At 41.2% G+C, this 15,274-nt stretch overlaps 3 protein-coding genes across 8 annotated transcripts in view; 2 read left to right on the forward strand and 1 right to left on the reverse strand.

Annotated features, from left to right (window-relative positions):
- Sox102F (transcription factor Sox102F) overlaps positions 1-8,847 on the forward strand; it is a 341,468-nt gene extending 332,621 nt beyond the window's left edge. For all 4 annotated transcript variants that reach the window (XM_033471820.2, XM_033471823.2, XM_076524478.1 and 1 more), the window contains 4 exons: positions 1,300-1,524; positions 2,190-2,237; positions 2,366-2,518; positions 3,374-8,847. In XM_033471820.2, coding sequence (XP_033327711.1) covers positions 1,300-1,524; positions 2,190-2,237; positions 2,366-2,518; positions 3,374-3,864 — 917 coding nt within the window. In that variant the 3' untranslated portion in view covers positions 3,865-8,847. The remainder of the gene's footprint in view (positions 1-1,299; positions 1,525-2,189; positions 2,238-2,365; positions 2,519-3,373) is intronic.
- Polr3C (RNA polymerase III subunit C) lies at positions 8,774-11,581 on the reverse strand. 2 transcript variants are annotated; one of them, XM_033471824.2, is made up of 9 exons: positions 11,419-11,581; positions 11,110-11,317; positions 10,877-10,995; positions 10,665-10,795; positions 10,334-10,577; positions 10,062-10,270; positions 9,831-9,984; positions 9,385-9,745; positions 8,774-9,031 (listed from the first exon to the last, which is right to left on the reverse strand). In XM_033471824.2, the coding sequence occupies exons 2-9, from the start codon at positions 11,254-11,256 to the stop codon at positions 8,897-8,899; spliced, it is 1,500 nt and encodes a 499-aa protein (XP_033327715.2). In that variant the 5' UTR covers positions 11,257-11,317; positions 11,419-11,581; the 3' UTR covers positions 8,774-8,896. The 2 variants fall into 2 exon arrangements, with proteins under 2 accessions (XP_033327715.2, XP_033327716.2); XM_033471825.2 differs by lacking the exon at positions 11,419-11,581 and having other exon boundaries at positions 10,877-11,027; positions 11,110-11,249.
- Positions 11,582-11,864: 283 nt separating this feature from the next.
- Naa15-16 (N-alpha-acetyltransferase 15/16) overlaps positions 11,865-15,274 on the forward strand; it is a 68,432-nt gene continuing 65,022 nt past the window's right edge. Inside the window, exons 1-8 of one of the 2 annotated variants that reach the window (XM_033471829.2) lie at positions 11,865-12,212; positions 12,492-12,839; positions 12,981-13,115; positions 13,255-13,420; positions 13,493-13,750; positions 13,840-14,150; positions 14,225-14,506; positions 14,584-14,797. In XM_033471829.2, the coding sequence (XP_033327720.1) occupies positions 12,156-12,212; positions 12,492-12,839; positions 12,981-13,115; positions 13,255-13,420; positions 13,493-13,750; positions 13,840-14,150; positions 14,225-14,506; positions 14,584-14,797 (1,771 nt within the window). In that variant the 5' untranslated portion in view covers positions 11,865-12,155. The remainder of the gene's footprint in view (positions 12,213-12,491; positions 12,840-12,980; positions 13,116-13,254; positions 13,421-13,492; positions 13,751-13,839; positions 14,151-14,224; positions 14,507-14,583; positions 14,798-15,274) is intronic. The other variant, XM_033471830.2, reaches the window with a different exon arrangement.

The following is a 15,274-nucleotide window of genomic DNA, read 5'->3' on the forward strand; positions in this document are numbered from 1 at the left end:
CATCCATTCGTGTCACCGTGCTATACAGTCTGTTAATACAGTAATGTTTCCCTAACTGACGCTCAGATTGTCCACAAAAATGGACAATATGGGAACAGGAGATACGATTATTTGAGCCCTGCAACTCGTTCTTATAGTTGTTGACAATTCGTAACTATAAAAACGAACCGCAAGACTCGAATAATCGTATCTCCTCTTTTCAAATTGTCCATTTTTATGGACAATCTATTAGAGAGACATTACTGTACCTTGTTTAAAGATACCGTAGAACCACAGCTGTACTTTCAGATAATAGAAGAGTTGCTTCAAGCTGAAATCAAAGTGTTACGTTAAATCTCTACCGATTTGTACACTGTATGGATCAACTCAGATCGAATTATCTGCACGAACACTTTAAATCGATTAATGCTGGTTCGATCGAATAGTGTGCTGGTTCGATTGTACACAAAACTACTTTACATACTCGGTCGACACCATTATATAAATGAGCATCTGCTGCATTTACTACGTCGTTAGCGTTACCTCTAATCCATCTAACGAACCTGATAACCAGACTGCTGATCTCTGTGCAACATAGAAATCTGATGCATCGTTTACAAGAAACAGGAAACGTCTTTCTCCCTTTAATAACTTCAATGACGTGAAAGTAGTATATCAATATTCCCCAACTTTCTCAATGTTTCTTGTATTTCAAATGGAACCAACACATTCTGATAAATGCAGGCAATTTGTTACCACATTCTTTTCATTAGTCCGAACTGTATCCAGACATTGGAACGTTACCACGTTGTTGCTTTTTACTTGAATTGTGATAACTGTAATAAGTACTGTGGAGTTTATGCATTTATGGCAAAGATGGGCAAATCAAATTTAAAACAGTGAAAAGATTATGTCGTATCGGTATATTAATTTGAACTTTTATTTAAGATAGAACTTTTCCTTAGATAATCCATTATTTAAGAAAGAAACAATACTCCACTTGGCTCCTATACCTTGCACTAGATGCAGGCAAATTTTATTTTCCATAAAGAAGATAAATAAATTTCCCAAATTTATTTACCATTTTATTCTCCACAGTCTGATAAAGGTTCGGTAATTTAAAAATTGGAACAAAGACCATGATCACAGTCGACGAAGGTTGCGCGAGCTTCGAGATCGTTACGGACTCTCAACGTTTGATCTATCGTTTGATCGATCACAGGTCAGGTCGCAAATGATCAAACAGTCTGTGTCGCGCATTCCATAACTGTTCGACAGGTGCATACCGATTTCACTGTCAATGCGTATGCGTGATTTCAGTGGGCAAGGTGATGGCCAAAGACGAGTCCGTTGGACCAGGCGGATCAGTGGCTGCTGCAGCGGTCGCGGCTGTCGAGAAGCATTTCGCGATGCACGGGATTTATGGTCTGCCGCCGAGCGCAGGTGCGATGCCGCCGTCACCTCAAACTCAACGACCGATCAAGCATTCTGGTTCCCGGGAGGAGGCTTCGCAGGAGGAGCAAGACTATCTTCCGACGCCTCACAGTAAATACATTATTTTCTCCTTTCCCATCTTCCTCTCTTCTTATTGTCCCTGATCGACGCGGTGGTTGGCCGTTCGAGTCGCCTTCGAGTTAACTGTAAACCCGAACGAGTCGCGTTTCTTCACCCGTCCGCCGTAACCAGTTCTCTATATAAATTCTTAACGAGCGATCTTCCATTTAATACGCGCCGCGTTCCGATCGTTCCCCGATAATTTCTTCAGGCCGAACCCCCTTTCTTCCGTCCGCTCGTCCAGAATCGTTTTCGGCTAGAGGCTCTTGCTGCTCGATGGACCCGTTGCGTCGAAATAACGAAGTCTCGCGTGCTTTCACGTTGATCTCGTCGACTGCCAGAAAATCTCACAAAGTCCAAGCAATTTAGAACACCGCGTGTTCGAAATTCATCGCAACGCTGATCGCCGTCGCTCCTGCTTCAGCGTTTCCAAATTTGTTGGCTTAGCCTTCGGAAGCCCGAATAGAATTATAGTCGATTGGATCGAGGCGACATTGGAAATTATAGTTCCGGACGGAAGGGAGCTGGGTACCGAGGCAGTTCGTTTGTACTTCGTTATTTTAACGCACCCTGTAAGCAAAAGAGCGTGCTAGTTTCTAATCGTCGGACGTGTCCATGCGAAATTTCTAACGAACCACGATATTCTGAAATTACAGTGTGGCGGGAGCCGGGTTACAAGGTACCGGAAGACATAACGGAAAAAGGTAAGCATGTCTCGTGACCGTCGGGCTGACGTTACCGCTTTTGTTCGCCGAGCGCCGGCCGATGCTCGCGGAAATCGGATTCGCTTCTCACGGGGAGCGTCGCTAACGTTTCTCCTCTGTCTGTTTAGCGAAAATGGTGAGACAGCAGAAAAGGGAGAGCGAGAACAAACCACATATCAAGCGGCCTATGAACGCGTTCATGGTGTGGGCCAAGGACGAGCGGAGGAAAATATTGAAAGCATGCCCGGATATGCATAACTCCAACATATCCAAAATACTCGGTAAGTGTGAGAAATCGTCTTCATCGCCTTCTCCTTTGTAACAACCGCATGGAGACTCTTGATGTGTCTTACCAGTTTGACGGTCTGTGTTGGACAACACTCGATGAAGAAGAACGACTTGGACAATGGAAGAACTATAATATAGTCGTTCAAATCATCGAACTCCCCCTCAAATTGATATCAATTTAACCATTTTCTGTTATCACTAGAATCTTTACTGTATCTAGACCTCTTGGGTAATATGCAAATGGCTCAAACCAAGACGATCAATTTAACCTTTTAGGCACGACGCGCCACTATAGTGGCTTCCGCGGATGTCATCTCTCTGAACGACGCGCCACTATAGTGGCTTGCTCTAGTAGCTCACTCGCTCATCGTTTGAATCAAATAATCGTCTTCGTATGCATTGTTTCACACTTCTTTTGTCTTCACATCGATTTACAATATACAGACTTATCTTAACAATATAACTGTTAACAATATAACTGTATCTTAACAATATACAGACAGAATATACAAACGCTCTGTACAGTACATATCAGACTCTGCCGTCCAGAAAAATAGCCTCGCTCAGAATTCAGCCGTACCTAAAAGGTTAAGTAAACGATCTTGTCCATGCTCTCCCGAGTAGTTTGGATAACCGAGGTTCTACCGCGCCAAGAAATGCGTATACGATATCTCCTCGATCGCCTTGTAAACGAGTATACGAATTCCTCCGAACAATGCGTAGGGTTCAATTCTTCAAAAAACTGAGCGCGATGTAGAAGACTTCGAAAATCCGCAAGAATCGTCTGCCAGTAGTAATTAGACTCATCGTTTCCGGCGCTGGAACTGACTCGACCGTTCGTGTTACAGGTGCCAGGTGGAAAGCGATGTCCAATTCGGAGAAGCAGCCGTACTACGAGGAGCAGTCGCGTCTATCGAAGCTGCACATGGAGAAGCACCCGGACTACAGATACCGGCCACGGCCGAAGCGTACCTGCATCGTGGACGGGAAGAAAATGCGGATCTCCGAGTACAAGACGCTGATGCGGCAGCGGCGACAGGAAATGAGGCAGCTCTGGTGTCGGGACAGCGGCCCGGAAATGGGTTTCCTCTCTCCTGTTGGTTCGGACATGAGCTCGCAGCATCATCCAGGCTCGGGAGCAGGTCCTTCGGCGAGGCCGTCGGTTTCTCCGCCTGCGACGATGCTGAACGGCGGCGCAGCTGGTCCCAGCTCGGACCACCCTTCGTTCTACTACCCGCAGGACAGCCTGTCGCCGTCGGACATGATGAACTTCTCGCCGGAGAACTCTGGATCGATCGGCGGATACGACGCCAGTCCGCGGCACCACGACGAGGATTGAACCGCAGCTCCGGGTCAGCCGCCATGGCCGCCCGGAGCTTCATCGTCCACAGCACCATCAACATCCAGACTCGGCCACGAGTTGTTCTGGTAACTGCAGCCTCGAGGTTCCCATTTGGTCCCCCGCGGACATCCAGGGAACGGGGAGGCCCGAAGAGACAACCGGCGCACTCCAAAGCCGCCATCAGGAACTCGAGAAGTGAGAAGCCTCGCTCGAGAGGTTGTGATATAACGATTCATTACTGTGCCATCGTACGACGAGGAGGAGGCTCTCCCGCGAACTGGAGCACTGCTTCCTGGACCCTGTGTCGCCTATCGAGGTCCACGAGGATCTCGAAGACGTCCTCGAGTCGGTAGCCCTCGGACAATTCATTGCTCGCGACCGATCTCGAAGAGACTCATGCCGATCCCTACGAGCTACTTGGGGAAGCTCCCGGGGAAGAATTGGGCGACACGCATTCTGTTCTTCTGTGTAATCAAAAGCCGCGAGTGCAGCGGCGGAACCTGCGAACGATATGGTCTGATAGGTACTTTTCTAGATACAAGGGTGCGCCTGGTGCATCCACGCGCGCGTCTCGCGGGTGATGTCCGGACGAAGCGCGACCCTAGGATTATACATAAATAAATAAATGAATAAAAAACGAAATATATACATATATATATACGGACACACGCACATTATATATATATATACATATATATACATATATACGTACATATGTATATGTATATATATTATACATACCTGATTTCTCGTAAGACTGCCATGTGTGTCAAGTGTGACCGGACTCGGCTTGATCGCGTCTCGAGGCCGCTTCAAACACACCGCTCGGCACGATCGCGGTCGTGACGCGTATATGTATGTATTCTACATGTATGTGCGGGGTACTGTGCGCGGCCAAAAAGTCTTGTTCCTATTCCTTCTAGTGTGTGTGTATGTGTGTGCGCGCGCGCGTGTGCGTTCGCGAGAGACGAGGAGAGAAAAAGAGAAGCTGATCCGTTCTGTCGCATCTGACGGCGTGGTGGGCGAGTTCGTCTGGACGGGCCGTGGCCGGGAATCGCTTCATGGGGCACAGCTCTGGCTCCGAAGGCGCCGAGATTCGCGCGGAACAAGCTAGATTTTACTATCGGCTTTTCCAATCCGGGGGCGCCGACGCCCGCGTCCGCTCCAGACCGTCTATTTTTTCCGTATTGTCACGCTATCACTGTATTCGCACCAAATTGGAGGGCGAGGGAGGGGCCAGAGAGCGAGAGGAATCGAAAAACACTCGATAGTACTTATAGTATTTTCGTCGTTAATTTATTCTATCCCTAATTGTAACGAGCGTGTCGACGGAATCGTTTGGTGGCCGGAGATCGTTCTGGAAGATCTTGGGGGGATCTAGACCTACCAACAGAGCCCGCTAAGACAGAGCGAATACGATGAGAAGAATTTCGCTAAGAGGAGACCGGAGGACAGCGAGGAATAGCGCCGTATGCGGGCAAAGGGAATAGGGGCACGCGCGACGTCAGTTTTTAGTACAATGTTACTGTAAAGAGAGGGAAGTTACGGGGGATTAGCGTTATTTATTGAAAGGATACACGCGAACAATCAAATTCTAACGAGACGTTGTGTTTTGTTCTGTTTTGTTTTGTCGGATGTCCGGACAACTGTTACGTTTGATCCCGTCTTGTCGAGTCTGGGGGAGACTTCATTTGAACATGGTCACCATGTTGGTTCGGTGCTAGGGGGAAAACAAGGGGCACCGCAATAACGACGTGTGTACAGTGTCTCGCGATTCGAAGGAGCGTGTGTGTAATCGGACGGCAATGATTGGGAGCTCGATGTGATAATATTTATGTGCCAAATAGCGTTTTCGCGAGCCGGTGGCGGCTCCTGTGCAGATCGAGAAAGAACGAGAGTGAGAGAAAGAGAGTGTGAAAGAGAAAGAAAGAAAGAAAAAAAGAGAGAGAGAAAGAGAGAGAGAGAGAGAGAGAGAGAGAGAGTATGTGTCTGAAAGAGCAAGGCCATCCGGTTCCGGGTCGCGGCGGAAGTTGGCTCGACGTTGAAGAGAACACGATGAACTTTTACGTCTCTCCTTTTTCACCGTTTCTTTTTGTTATTTATATATATTGTAATCAGTGCAATTCTATACAAGGTACCTAATATAATTTTATAAAGAGAGCCAGTATCCTCGATGCATCTGCGCCCGTGTTTTTTTTTCTCGTTTTTCTTCGGGTCGGTTCGGTTCAAAAACGTACCGCGGCCGGCGCGGCGGCAGACACGATATAGCTTAATGTTGATATAATAATTTATTTTATGTATATACATGGATTTGTACAATTGTGTCGGCGGTACTTGGCCGATCAGAACGGCCCGATGCAAGAGAACGTGTCGATACTATTAATGTACAGTGTAACTATATTGTGATGTATCCGCGTAGCGACATTATACCGATGTAATTATCCCCCGAGACGAGGACACCGTAGATTTAACGATGTTAAAATTTGCGATTTACATATTCTTATTTTTCATGGTCATTATTACGTCTATCGATTATCCTTTAAATATTATTATTAACTGTCATCCATTTTTAATTTTAGCACTATTATTATCGCTATTCTTATGATTATTTTTCTCTCTTTTCTTTCTGTTTCTTTTTTTTTTTTTTTTTAATATCCTTATTACGCATAGCAATAGAGGTTGTACGTGCCAGTTCAGACGACGACGACGCTGATGAAGTTCGTTGGTCGTTCGCGCGCTCGAATACTCAAATTTCCGCGTCGCGTCGTTTATGCAATCGGACACTTTACTTACCTTGTGTTCAACGATGAGGAAATCGCTCCCAGAAACACAGATTTACACTGGAAACTACTGCACCTGCTCGAAATTCGACCACTTCTTTTTTCCTTCTTCTTCGTAGCCGGTTCAATCCCATTTGATCCATAGCTCAAGTCGTATTCGGTCCACCAGCAAAACAATGACGACTAATTAGTTGACATCAAATCGAAGGAAGGGTCGACTCGAAACAATTCTCATTCTCATATCCTCTCATTTGATACCTGTGCTTACAAAAAATTATATATAATTAGAAAAAAGCTGATCTACTACCGGTGACCATTGGTCATCCCTTAAAAATAAGAAATTTGGTCGAGTAATATAGTTGAGGATTTTTATTTCATTAAACCGGCAAAATTAGCATTTTTATTTAGTAGAAAATGATTAAGCTCCAACAGCAAGTCAACTAACAGCAGCCATTGAGAGTCCTGTTAGCAGACTTTCGGTAGCTGAAGCGTTATCAGAAATATTTCTAAGACCATGCTAGAACTAACAGGAAAGAACATAAGTGATTACGAAGCCTAGGTAAAATCTTACAATCGAATCGATTCTTTCTTCGAACGAAAACTGCATCGTTTCCTATTGTGCCATATCTTTGTGATCACCGGAAACCAATTTTCTCCACAGTCCTCTTCAGCTTCAAGTCACGGAAAGTAAATTCGGAATCGCGTGCGTAGACTCGGCTCGTGCCTTCCTCGTTTTCAATTCTTTCGAAATTTGTTCAGCGTGGTGTTTGCTTTAGAATTAATCTCAGTTCTGCATTCCATGGATCGTGATCCAGCGATCCTCATAACGGAAGATCGCATCGGTTCTCTTTCCAAGAAAATTCTAGCGCGAGTTACCTCTCTCTGGCCCCTGTTTCATGAATTAATTTCTTCCTTATTTCTTTTTGCCTTTTCTTCTTCGATTCATTTTCTTTTCTTCTCTTGTAGAGACAAACATTTCGCGATTAATGCACTCGCTGTGCAAGTTCGATCGGCTCTTGAGAAACCGCAACCATGCGCGAATGCGAACTGTACGAATAGTAAATTGTAAAACGACTACATAAACTAATATTATAGTAATATCTAACGTAACAAACAAAAAAAAAAAGAATGGTGAACACTAACATCCAATCTCAATATTCCAAGAATTCACTTCATTTACATGTACGTTGTTGTTAATGGTATGAACAAAAAAAAAAGTATAATAAAATAACGCTTTACCGAAATTCAATCTTAGTTTTAGGTATACAACGTTATTTCTAGAAGAAACTTGTATGTACGTGCCGTGTACATAGTTTATCCATTAACGGTGAACATGAGAGAAGGACAAAAGAAAATCGAGAAAGAGAGAGAGAGATAGAAGCGTGTACGTGTGTGTGTGTGTGTGTGTGTGAACGATAATGAGAGAAAGAAAGAGTATAAAAATCAGTCAAAATGCATGTTTGAATGCGAATTACATTCTCGCGGTCGTCTCATCACTACCGTCGTCAGTGCACGTTAATTAATCGGTGTCTCGATAGCGTACAATCAAAATATTGTATTTTAAGATCAGTGAGATACCATCACTGTCCACGGTATCCGCTTTTTAATTAACACGATCGACAAGCGTTTCGCGGAGGAACCCATTTCCGGTAGTGTTAAGACGAACGTAAAACAAGCATATAATAGGAACAAAGGGAAAATCATACTTGGAAGTAAAGCATACATAAATTGGTAGCAGCACACCGCGAAACACACGATATTAACGATCATTCTGTATAAGGGAATTACGTTCTGATAGGGAATCCCCGATAGCATTTGCAGAGTTCGACTTATTTTACTGATCCATAAGGCACCTTAAGCTGGCTGTGATTCATAACTCTAACGATTCTGTTTCTAATCCACTAACACCCCCCATTGTTCATACTGCATACATCAAAATAATGTGTACAATTAAATGCGGAAGCATCGACAACACGAATGTCTTCTCTGGCGGTGTGCGCGTGCATCTACCAAGATCATTTTCCCTCATAGATAGCGACATCAAATGCACTGTATCACATAGAAGAGCAGCACTATTATAAACATAGATATATGATTATATTTATTATAATAATTTGAGAGTTAGGTATTCTTTGTTGTTTGTATTTTACAAGCGTAACCATTATTATACATAAATAAATAACTATATAAATGAATGAAACATCATGCGTCCATTCTTTGTAAAAATAAACTCCTGACAACGTCTTTATTTAGTGATAACGTAGATACATCGTCAACAGAAAAAGCGTGTCGTCTATCTGCAACTCGGTCACACTCAGTTTTTTTATCGTGCTTTGAACCTTTTCTAATTGTTGTTTCTCAGACGGGGTCATAAGTTCGGCAATCTACAAAATTCCAAAACAGTGTAGAAATTAATTTCCTGGTATGATTATTAGATCTATTTGCTACGGGGTTATATATATATATCTAGATAGAAAAAAAATTAATTTTTCAAAAATATTTTTCTGCAAAGGTGCTACCCTTAAAATGTTTTCTTCAACAAACTTTAAAAAATTAAGAATTTACAATTAAGAAGATTAATAAATTATAATTGAAAAAATTAAGAAACACAAAGCGAAAATTCCCAAATATAATACTCATTTTATTATTCCTATTTACAACACCCTAATCAGCAATCAATTGCACAACACAGCACGATCCTACCATAATTACGATATAATTGCAACGGAATATGTACCTCTGCCAGTTGTTCTTCTGTAGCACCGTGTTCTTTCAAATTGCTTGTTAGAGTCTGCATCCGTAATTGTTTATCTATCATTCGCTTGTTACTCGCTATCTCGTACTCCCTTCTTTGCATGGTATTGTACAATGCGTGGTAACAATGTTCGACTACCATGCCAACGACTAGATTCAGATCAATGTGGAATAAGAAAAAAGTTTTCATCGGTGCGGCCGATACACCGGTTTTCTTTATTTCCTGCATCTGCAGGTAATTTTCTTGTAATAATGTATACGTTAAGTGTTTAGCTTCTTTTGCTGGAATCATAGCTAATTGCTGTATTTGTTCTTGCTCGATGTATTTCCTATCGCGGACTAACCTAGAGTATATAAAATATTCGCTTTATCTATAACAAACTGAATGTAATGTACATAAAACGAATGTAATGAGTCTGTGTAATATACCTAAAAATTCTGGCTGCTTTTGAACCAAATCTCTCCATCACAACATTTTCTAATGTGGCCCATGCTAACTGATGAAAAGCTTCCTTCATATTAACGCTGTACTGCCCTCCTCCGGCATGGCCAACCTTTTTTAGGAACTGACTAGTGTCTTTCTCTGCAGTAAAACACTAGTTAACATTCTACATAAACTCTGAGTAATTTCTAAAATCTATTGGCATCAATGATACTTACCAATAAGACGTAAGTATTGGTCAAGATGCTGAGTAAGGACTGGATAATTAATCTTTCTGACTGCATCTTTAATCTCTATGAGGGGTATTGGGTTGGACGTGTCTGCCCATGAAGCTGTACGCAAATACATAAGAAAAAGCAGTTGCCTCATTAACTCTGCTGCATTTTCATCCAGTCTGTTGCGCATAGCTGATATAATAATTTGATCCCTATAGATTATATTGCGAGTTCCTTACATGTCTTGTGTTTATTGAGATTCTTGTTATTCTTACCTAAAGTCCTGGGTAAAACGATCGATATTTACTTTCCAATATATTTTACTGTCCCCAGCATCTTCATTACCACCCTCAAGTTGTTTACTGATTGCGGGTAAATTAAGATTTGGCAAATTAAAATCTGGTTTCTCCATAGCTGCTTCCTCAGGCAATTCGGCATATAAACTACGTATCAGGAACTGATTTTTGATTAGCAATTCCAATTTATCTTTCAATAGTGGGATCGAGACTTGTGAGTCAGCTAAAAATTAATTGTTGTATAAATAGAATGAATGAGAAAGTTTCATGAATTTATTTTTAGTGGTACTAGAAAGTCAAGTTTACATACAAGATGATTGTTCAATCCTTCTGTATGTTCTCACCAGTATTTCAGAAGCAGTAATATATCCATTTTTTAATACTTCTTCTAACATCATTTCTGCTTCATCCCCACACACTGTTTTTGTAAAAAACATATACCTATTCAAAATAAAATAGCTAATGCATACACACATTATTTTGCAGGGTATAGTTATAATATAAATTATAAAATGTCATTACCTTGAGTACCTAAGAATGATTATGATCCTTTCATAAATTAATGAATATTCCATTCCTCTTTCAGTTTGTCTAGGTACAACTATATCATACCTAATTAAAACACATAATGCCTCTTTTATCTAAAAAGAGAAGTGCATACGATCACAGTATCCTATTGTGAAGAATATTATTGAGGAACAGTTTCATTAATTGCTACTTTTTTTCCAAACAGACTATAGTGCATACATTTTTACCTTAGCTAAAGTAAGATGAGTTGTATGTCGAAGTAAATTCAATGGTTTCGTACCAAATTTCATTAAATCGTCACCTACAGTTTGAACAATTGGCCCAAAGTGTTCGAGTAAAATGGAAGAACACAATTTCCTGCATATCGTCGACATGTTGGAATAAATTTTCTATCGAATTGGAGTGTAAAGAATATACTGCATTTAAATGCGATATCTGAAATACGTTTTATACATGAAACGATTGTTTCGCCAATTTATTTGTATATAACCTCTTATAACATATTCTGATTGTATGAGAGAGAAGAGAAACTTCACCTTTATAACATTAACACAGTTTATCTTAAACATTTAAGGAGTGCACTTTGCGAATTATTTACGCTGCTATATCACTCATTTTTAAGTAGTAATTCCATACATGTTTGAATTCATGAACCTAGGATCCATGTGGAGAATACACTTATTTGTGGTCAAACTAATTATCTTATCTGCCGCTTGGTGCAGCACAATGCAATAGCCATCGAAACTCTGGGCGTGAGCGCTCTCAATTTCTCTCTGACTTAGGATACCTTAAATTTGAATCATTGAATTTACACGTTGAAAATATATCTGCGACACTCGTAAGAAACGTATTTCAATTAAAAACTCAACAGTACTAGTGCTTCGTGATCATTAAATTCACGAAATGTTGTTTCGTGCAGCTCCTTCATTCCATAGAAACAGTCCTAACGTTTTGTTAGTTATCATCACTTGTAAACGCGTGCTCCATGCATTTCCGAAAACCGTAAAATCATCGAACGCATCGAGAAGAGCGCAATATAAACGACAGAGATTTGCAAAGGAAATATTCGTTGTACTAAACAAACTCGCGATTACTCAGAAGTTGTATTATTTAAGTTTGCGGCACCGTGGATTTAGAACTTCCGGCGGAACAGCATTGTCGCAGATGATCACGTGATCGAGGATTGAGTTCTTCGTTTGTGGCCACGAGGTTTTGTGGTGAAAATTAAGTTTACCGGGTGGAAAAGGCCCTATATTTTTGTATTTATACAAAAATGCCCTCCAGTAATCCCTTGCCACCCAAAGAAAATGCCTTGTTTAAGCGAATTCTGGTGAGTAACGTGCAATCAAAATACTCTGTTTTGGACCCCACTCTCCGGCTAATAGGAGTATTCATCATGCTCTAATGATGAAGCACTCTTCGGAAAAACTGGGAAAAACTCACTGGCAACCATGAATAGCACGATAATTGCGCTCGTCGCGAATAAAAGTGCGATCCGATGCACGTCTTATTCCCTTGACTCTCGATTATGCCAGTTCATACAACCACACAGCATTTAATTCATGAAAACATTTTATATCCTGAGAAACGTGTATTGTGTTTCTTGCAGAGGTGTTACGAACACAAACAATATAAGAATGGGTTAAAGTTTGCTAAGCAAATCCTGTCGAACCCTAAATTTAACGAACATGGGGAGACCTTGGCAATGAAAGGTCTCACTCTGAACTGCTTAGGTCGCAAGGAAGAAGCATACGATCATGTACGGCGTGGTCTTAGGAACGACTTACAATCTCATGTTTGTTGGCACGTTTATGGATTGCTACAGCGCTCAGACAAGAAATACGACGAGGCCATCAAATGTTATAGAAATGCACTCAAATGGGATAAGGATAATATACAGATCCTTAGGGACTTATCGCTACTTCAAATTCAAATGAGGGACCTGGAGGGCTATAGAGTAAATACCCTCAACAAATATCATATTCATTTTGTATATTATGTAGTAGTGCATGCTGAAGCATCCACCTTTTTGATTGTCCCAACTGTATCCAGTCCCAAAGTACTACTGCAGCAAAATTTCAATGAATATATTTTTTAGGACACAAGAAATCAGTTACTTATGTTACGTCCCACACAACGTGCATCATGGATTGGTTTTGCTATCTCGTATCACCTACTGAAGGACTATGAAATGGCTCTAAAGATTTTAGATACTTTTCGAAATTTCCCAATGGTATGTATCTCAGCATTGCATATTAGATTAAACGCGTTTAGAGTGAATGTTTCAAATATACAGCATGTTGTTCGAAATCTAAATTGCTTAGGATTATAATCAAAGGTACATACATGTTATTTATGATAGTGTATAATAGGGATATTCATCAAATGTGCAGATTTGTTATGATTACGAACACAGTGAATTATTGTTATACCAAAATATGGTTATCCAAGAATCAGGAGAGTGCGAACAAGCACTAAAACATCTTGATAAATACAGTGATCAAATTTGTGATAAAGTTACTGTGAAAGAAACATATGGTAAGTTACATTTAGCAATTTCTCGTTTATTGGGATATTTCTTCGTGAAATTTTAACCAGTCTTTTCCTTAGGTAAATTAAGATTACAATTGAAACAATATGAGGAGGCGGCCGACATTTATAAGGGACTTTTAGATATAAATCCCGAAAACACGACGTATTACACTAGGCTAGCAGAGGCTGAAAGACATGCTAAACCCGAGGAGACGTTAGTTATGCTTCAAGATTACGAGGAATTGTTTCCTCGAGCCCTGGCGCCGCGCCGCTTACAATTATACTACGCCTCAGGGGATGAATTTAAAACATTAGTCGATCGGTATTTACGCAGAGGTATTGACATTCGTAATACTTACATAAGGCACAATGTTCGCCGGGTGCAATGTCCACCGTTGTTCACCTCTACCGTATTCATACCGTAGGTCTCCATAAAGGCGTGCCGCCTCTGTTTGTAAATCTTCGTTCTTTGTATATTGATCAGCAGAAAGTTGATATTATACAGTCCTTAGTACTGCAGTACAAGGAGGCGTTGAAGGCTCACGAGCACTTTAGCGACCAAGAGAAAGATAATCCTCGAGAGCCGGCGTCAGCGTTGCTTTGGACATATTACTATTTAGCACAACATTACGATCATCTCGGACTCACAGAGAAAGCACTGGACGAAATTGATGCTGCCATAGAACATACTCCTACACTTATAGAACTTTTTGTTACCAAAGGTCGCATTTATAAGGTCAGTCTTTTGTCAATCACACATAAGTAGGTTTTCAATTAGAATTTAATAGCTAACCGTTTGCCGATCTGCAGCATGCCGGCAACGTTCAAGAAGCTTACAAATGGCTGGACGAAGCGCAAGGTTTAGACACCGCAGATCGTTATATTAATTCAAAGTGTGCCAAGTACATGTTACGTGCGAATCTAATCAAAGAGGCGGAGGAGACGTGTGGCAAATTCACCAGGGAAGGTGTCCTAGCCATGGAGAACCTGAACGAGATGCAGTGCATGTGGATACAGACGGAAGCGGCTAACGCTTACAAACGCCTCGGGAAATTTGGGGAGGCCTTGAAGAAATGTCACGAGGTTGATAGGGTCAGTTGAGAGATGATCAATTGGTCGAGCGCATCCATCTTAACAGTCTGTTTAAGTCTTTTTTTGTTGGTTTCCAGCATTTCTCCGAGATCATAGAGGATCAATTCGACTTCCACACGTACTGCATGAGAAAGATGACTCTACGGTCCTACGTGGGCCTTCTCAGGTTAGAGGATGTGCTGCGGGCTCATCCATTTTATTTCAAGGCAGCGAAGTGCGCGGTAGAGGTTTACCTGCGACTACATGACGATCCTCTACCTGATCCGACGCAGGCTCAAGAGATCGACACTGGTGAGTCTCTGTTCTTGATTGCAACTTCTGATCAAATGATGAATTGTTGATTTATTAATGTACTCCTGGTAGAAAATAGTTGATCAAAATCGCACTCATATCGGCTGAAAAAAATTAGCGTCTAGTAAAAGTAAAAACCAGTATTGTACTCGTATCACAACTGATATACAAATCGTGGCCTCAGAAATAATCAATTGCAATTTCATTTTATATTCATATTTTGTATCTTGAAAAACGATTATTTCTATTTGCTGTTAATGTATTCTTTATCATTACACCTTGCATTTATCGTTCAATAAAAATTGTTTGATCGATTATTTTCTGCCAGAATTGTGTAAGAAGTATCTTTTCGTCACTTCGTAATCTCTCACAACAAGGTTAATTACTTCTATTTATATACCTCCTTAACTTTTTTGCGAAATCTTTCGCACGTTACCTTGACTTTCTGTTGAATGATCGTCACCCAGAAAAAGAAGG

Source organism: Megalopta genalis, chromosome 9 (assembly GCF_051020955.1).
Source record: "Megalopta genalis isolate 19385.01 chromosome 9, iyMegGena1_principal, whole genome shotgun sequence".
Lineage (NCBI taxonomy): Eukaryota > Metazoa > Arthropoda > Insecta > Hymenoptera > Halictidae > Megalopta > Megalopta genalis.

Excerpts from the sequence above, each read along its gene's own strand:
- Polr3C (XM_033471824.2), bottom strand. The coding sequence starts at position 11,256 with ATGTCGACGATATGCAGGAAATTGTGTTCTTCCATTTTACTCGAACAC. Across the intron at positions 10,996-11,109 it reads CTCATCTTACTTTAGCTAAG|ATAAAAGAGGCATTATGTGT; the intron begins GTAAAAATGTAT and ends TTCTCTTTTTAG. Across the intron at positions 9,746-9,830 it reads AAAGCAGCCAGAATTTTTAG|GTTAGTCCGCGATAGGAAAT; the intron begins GTATATTACACA and ends TATATACTCTAG.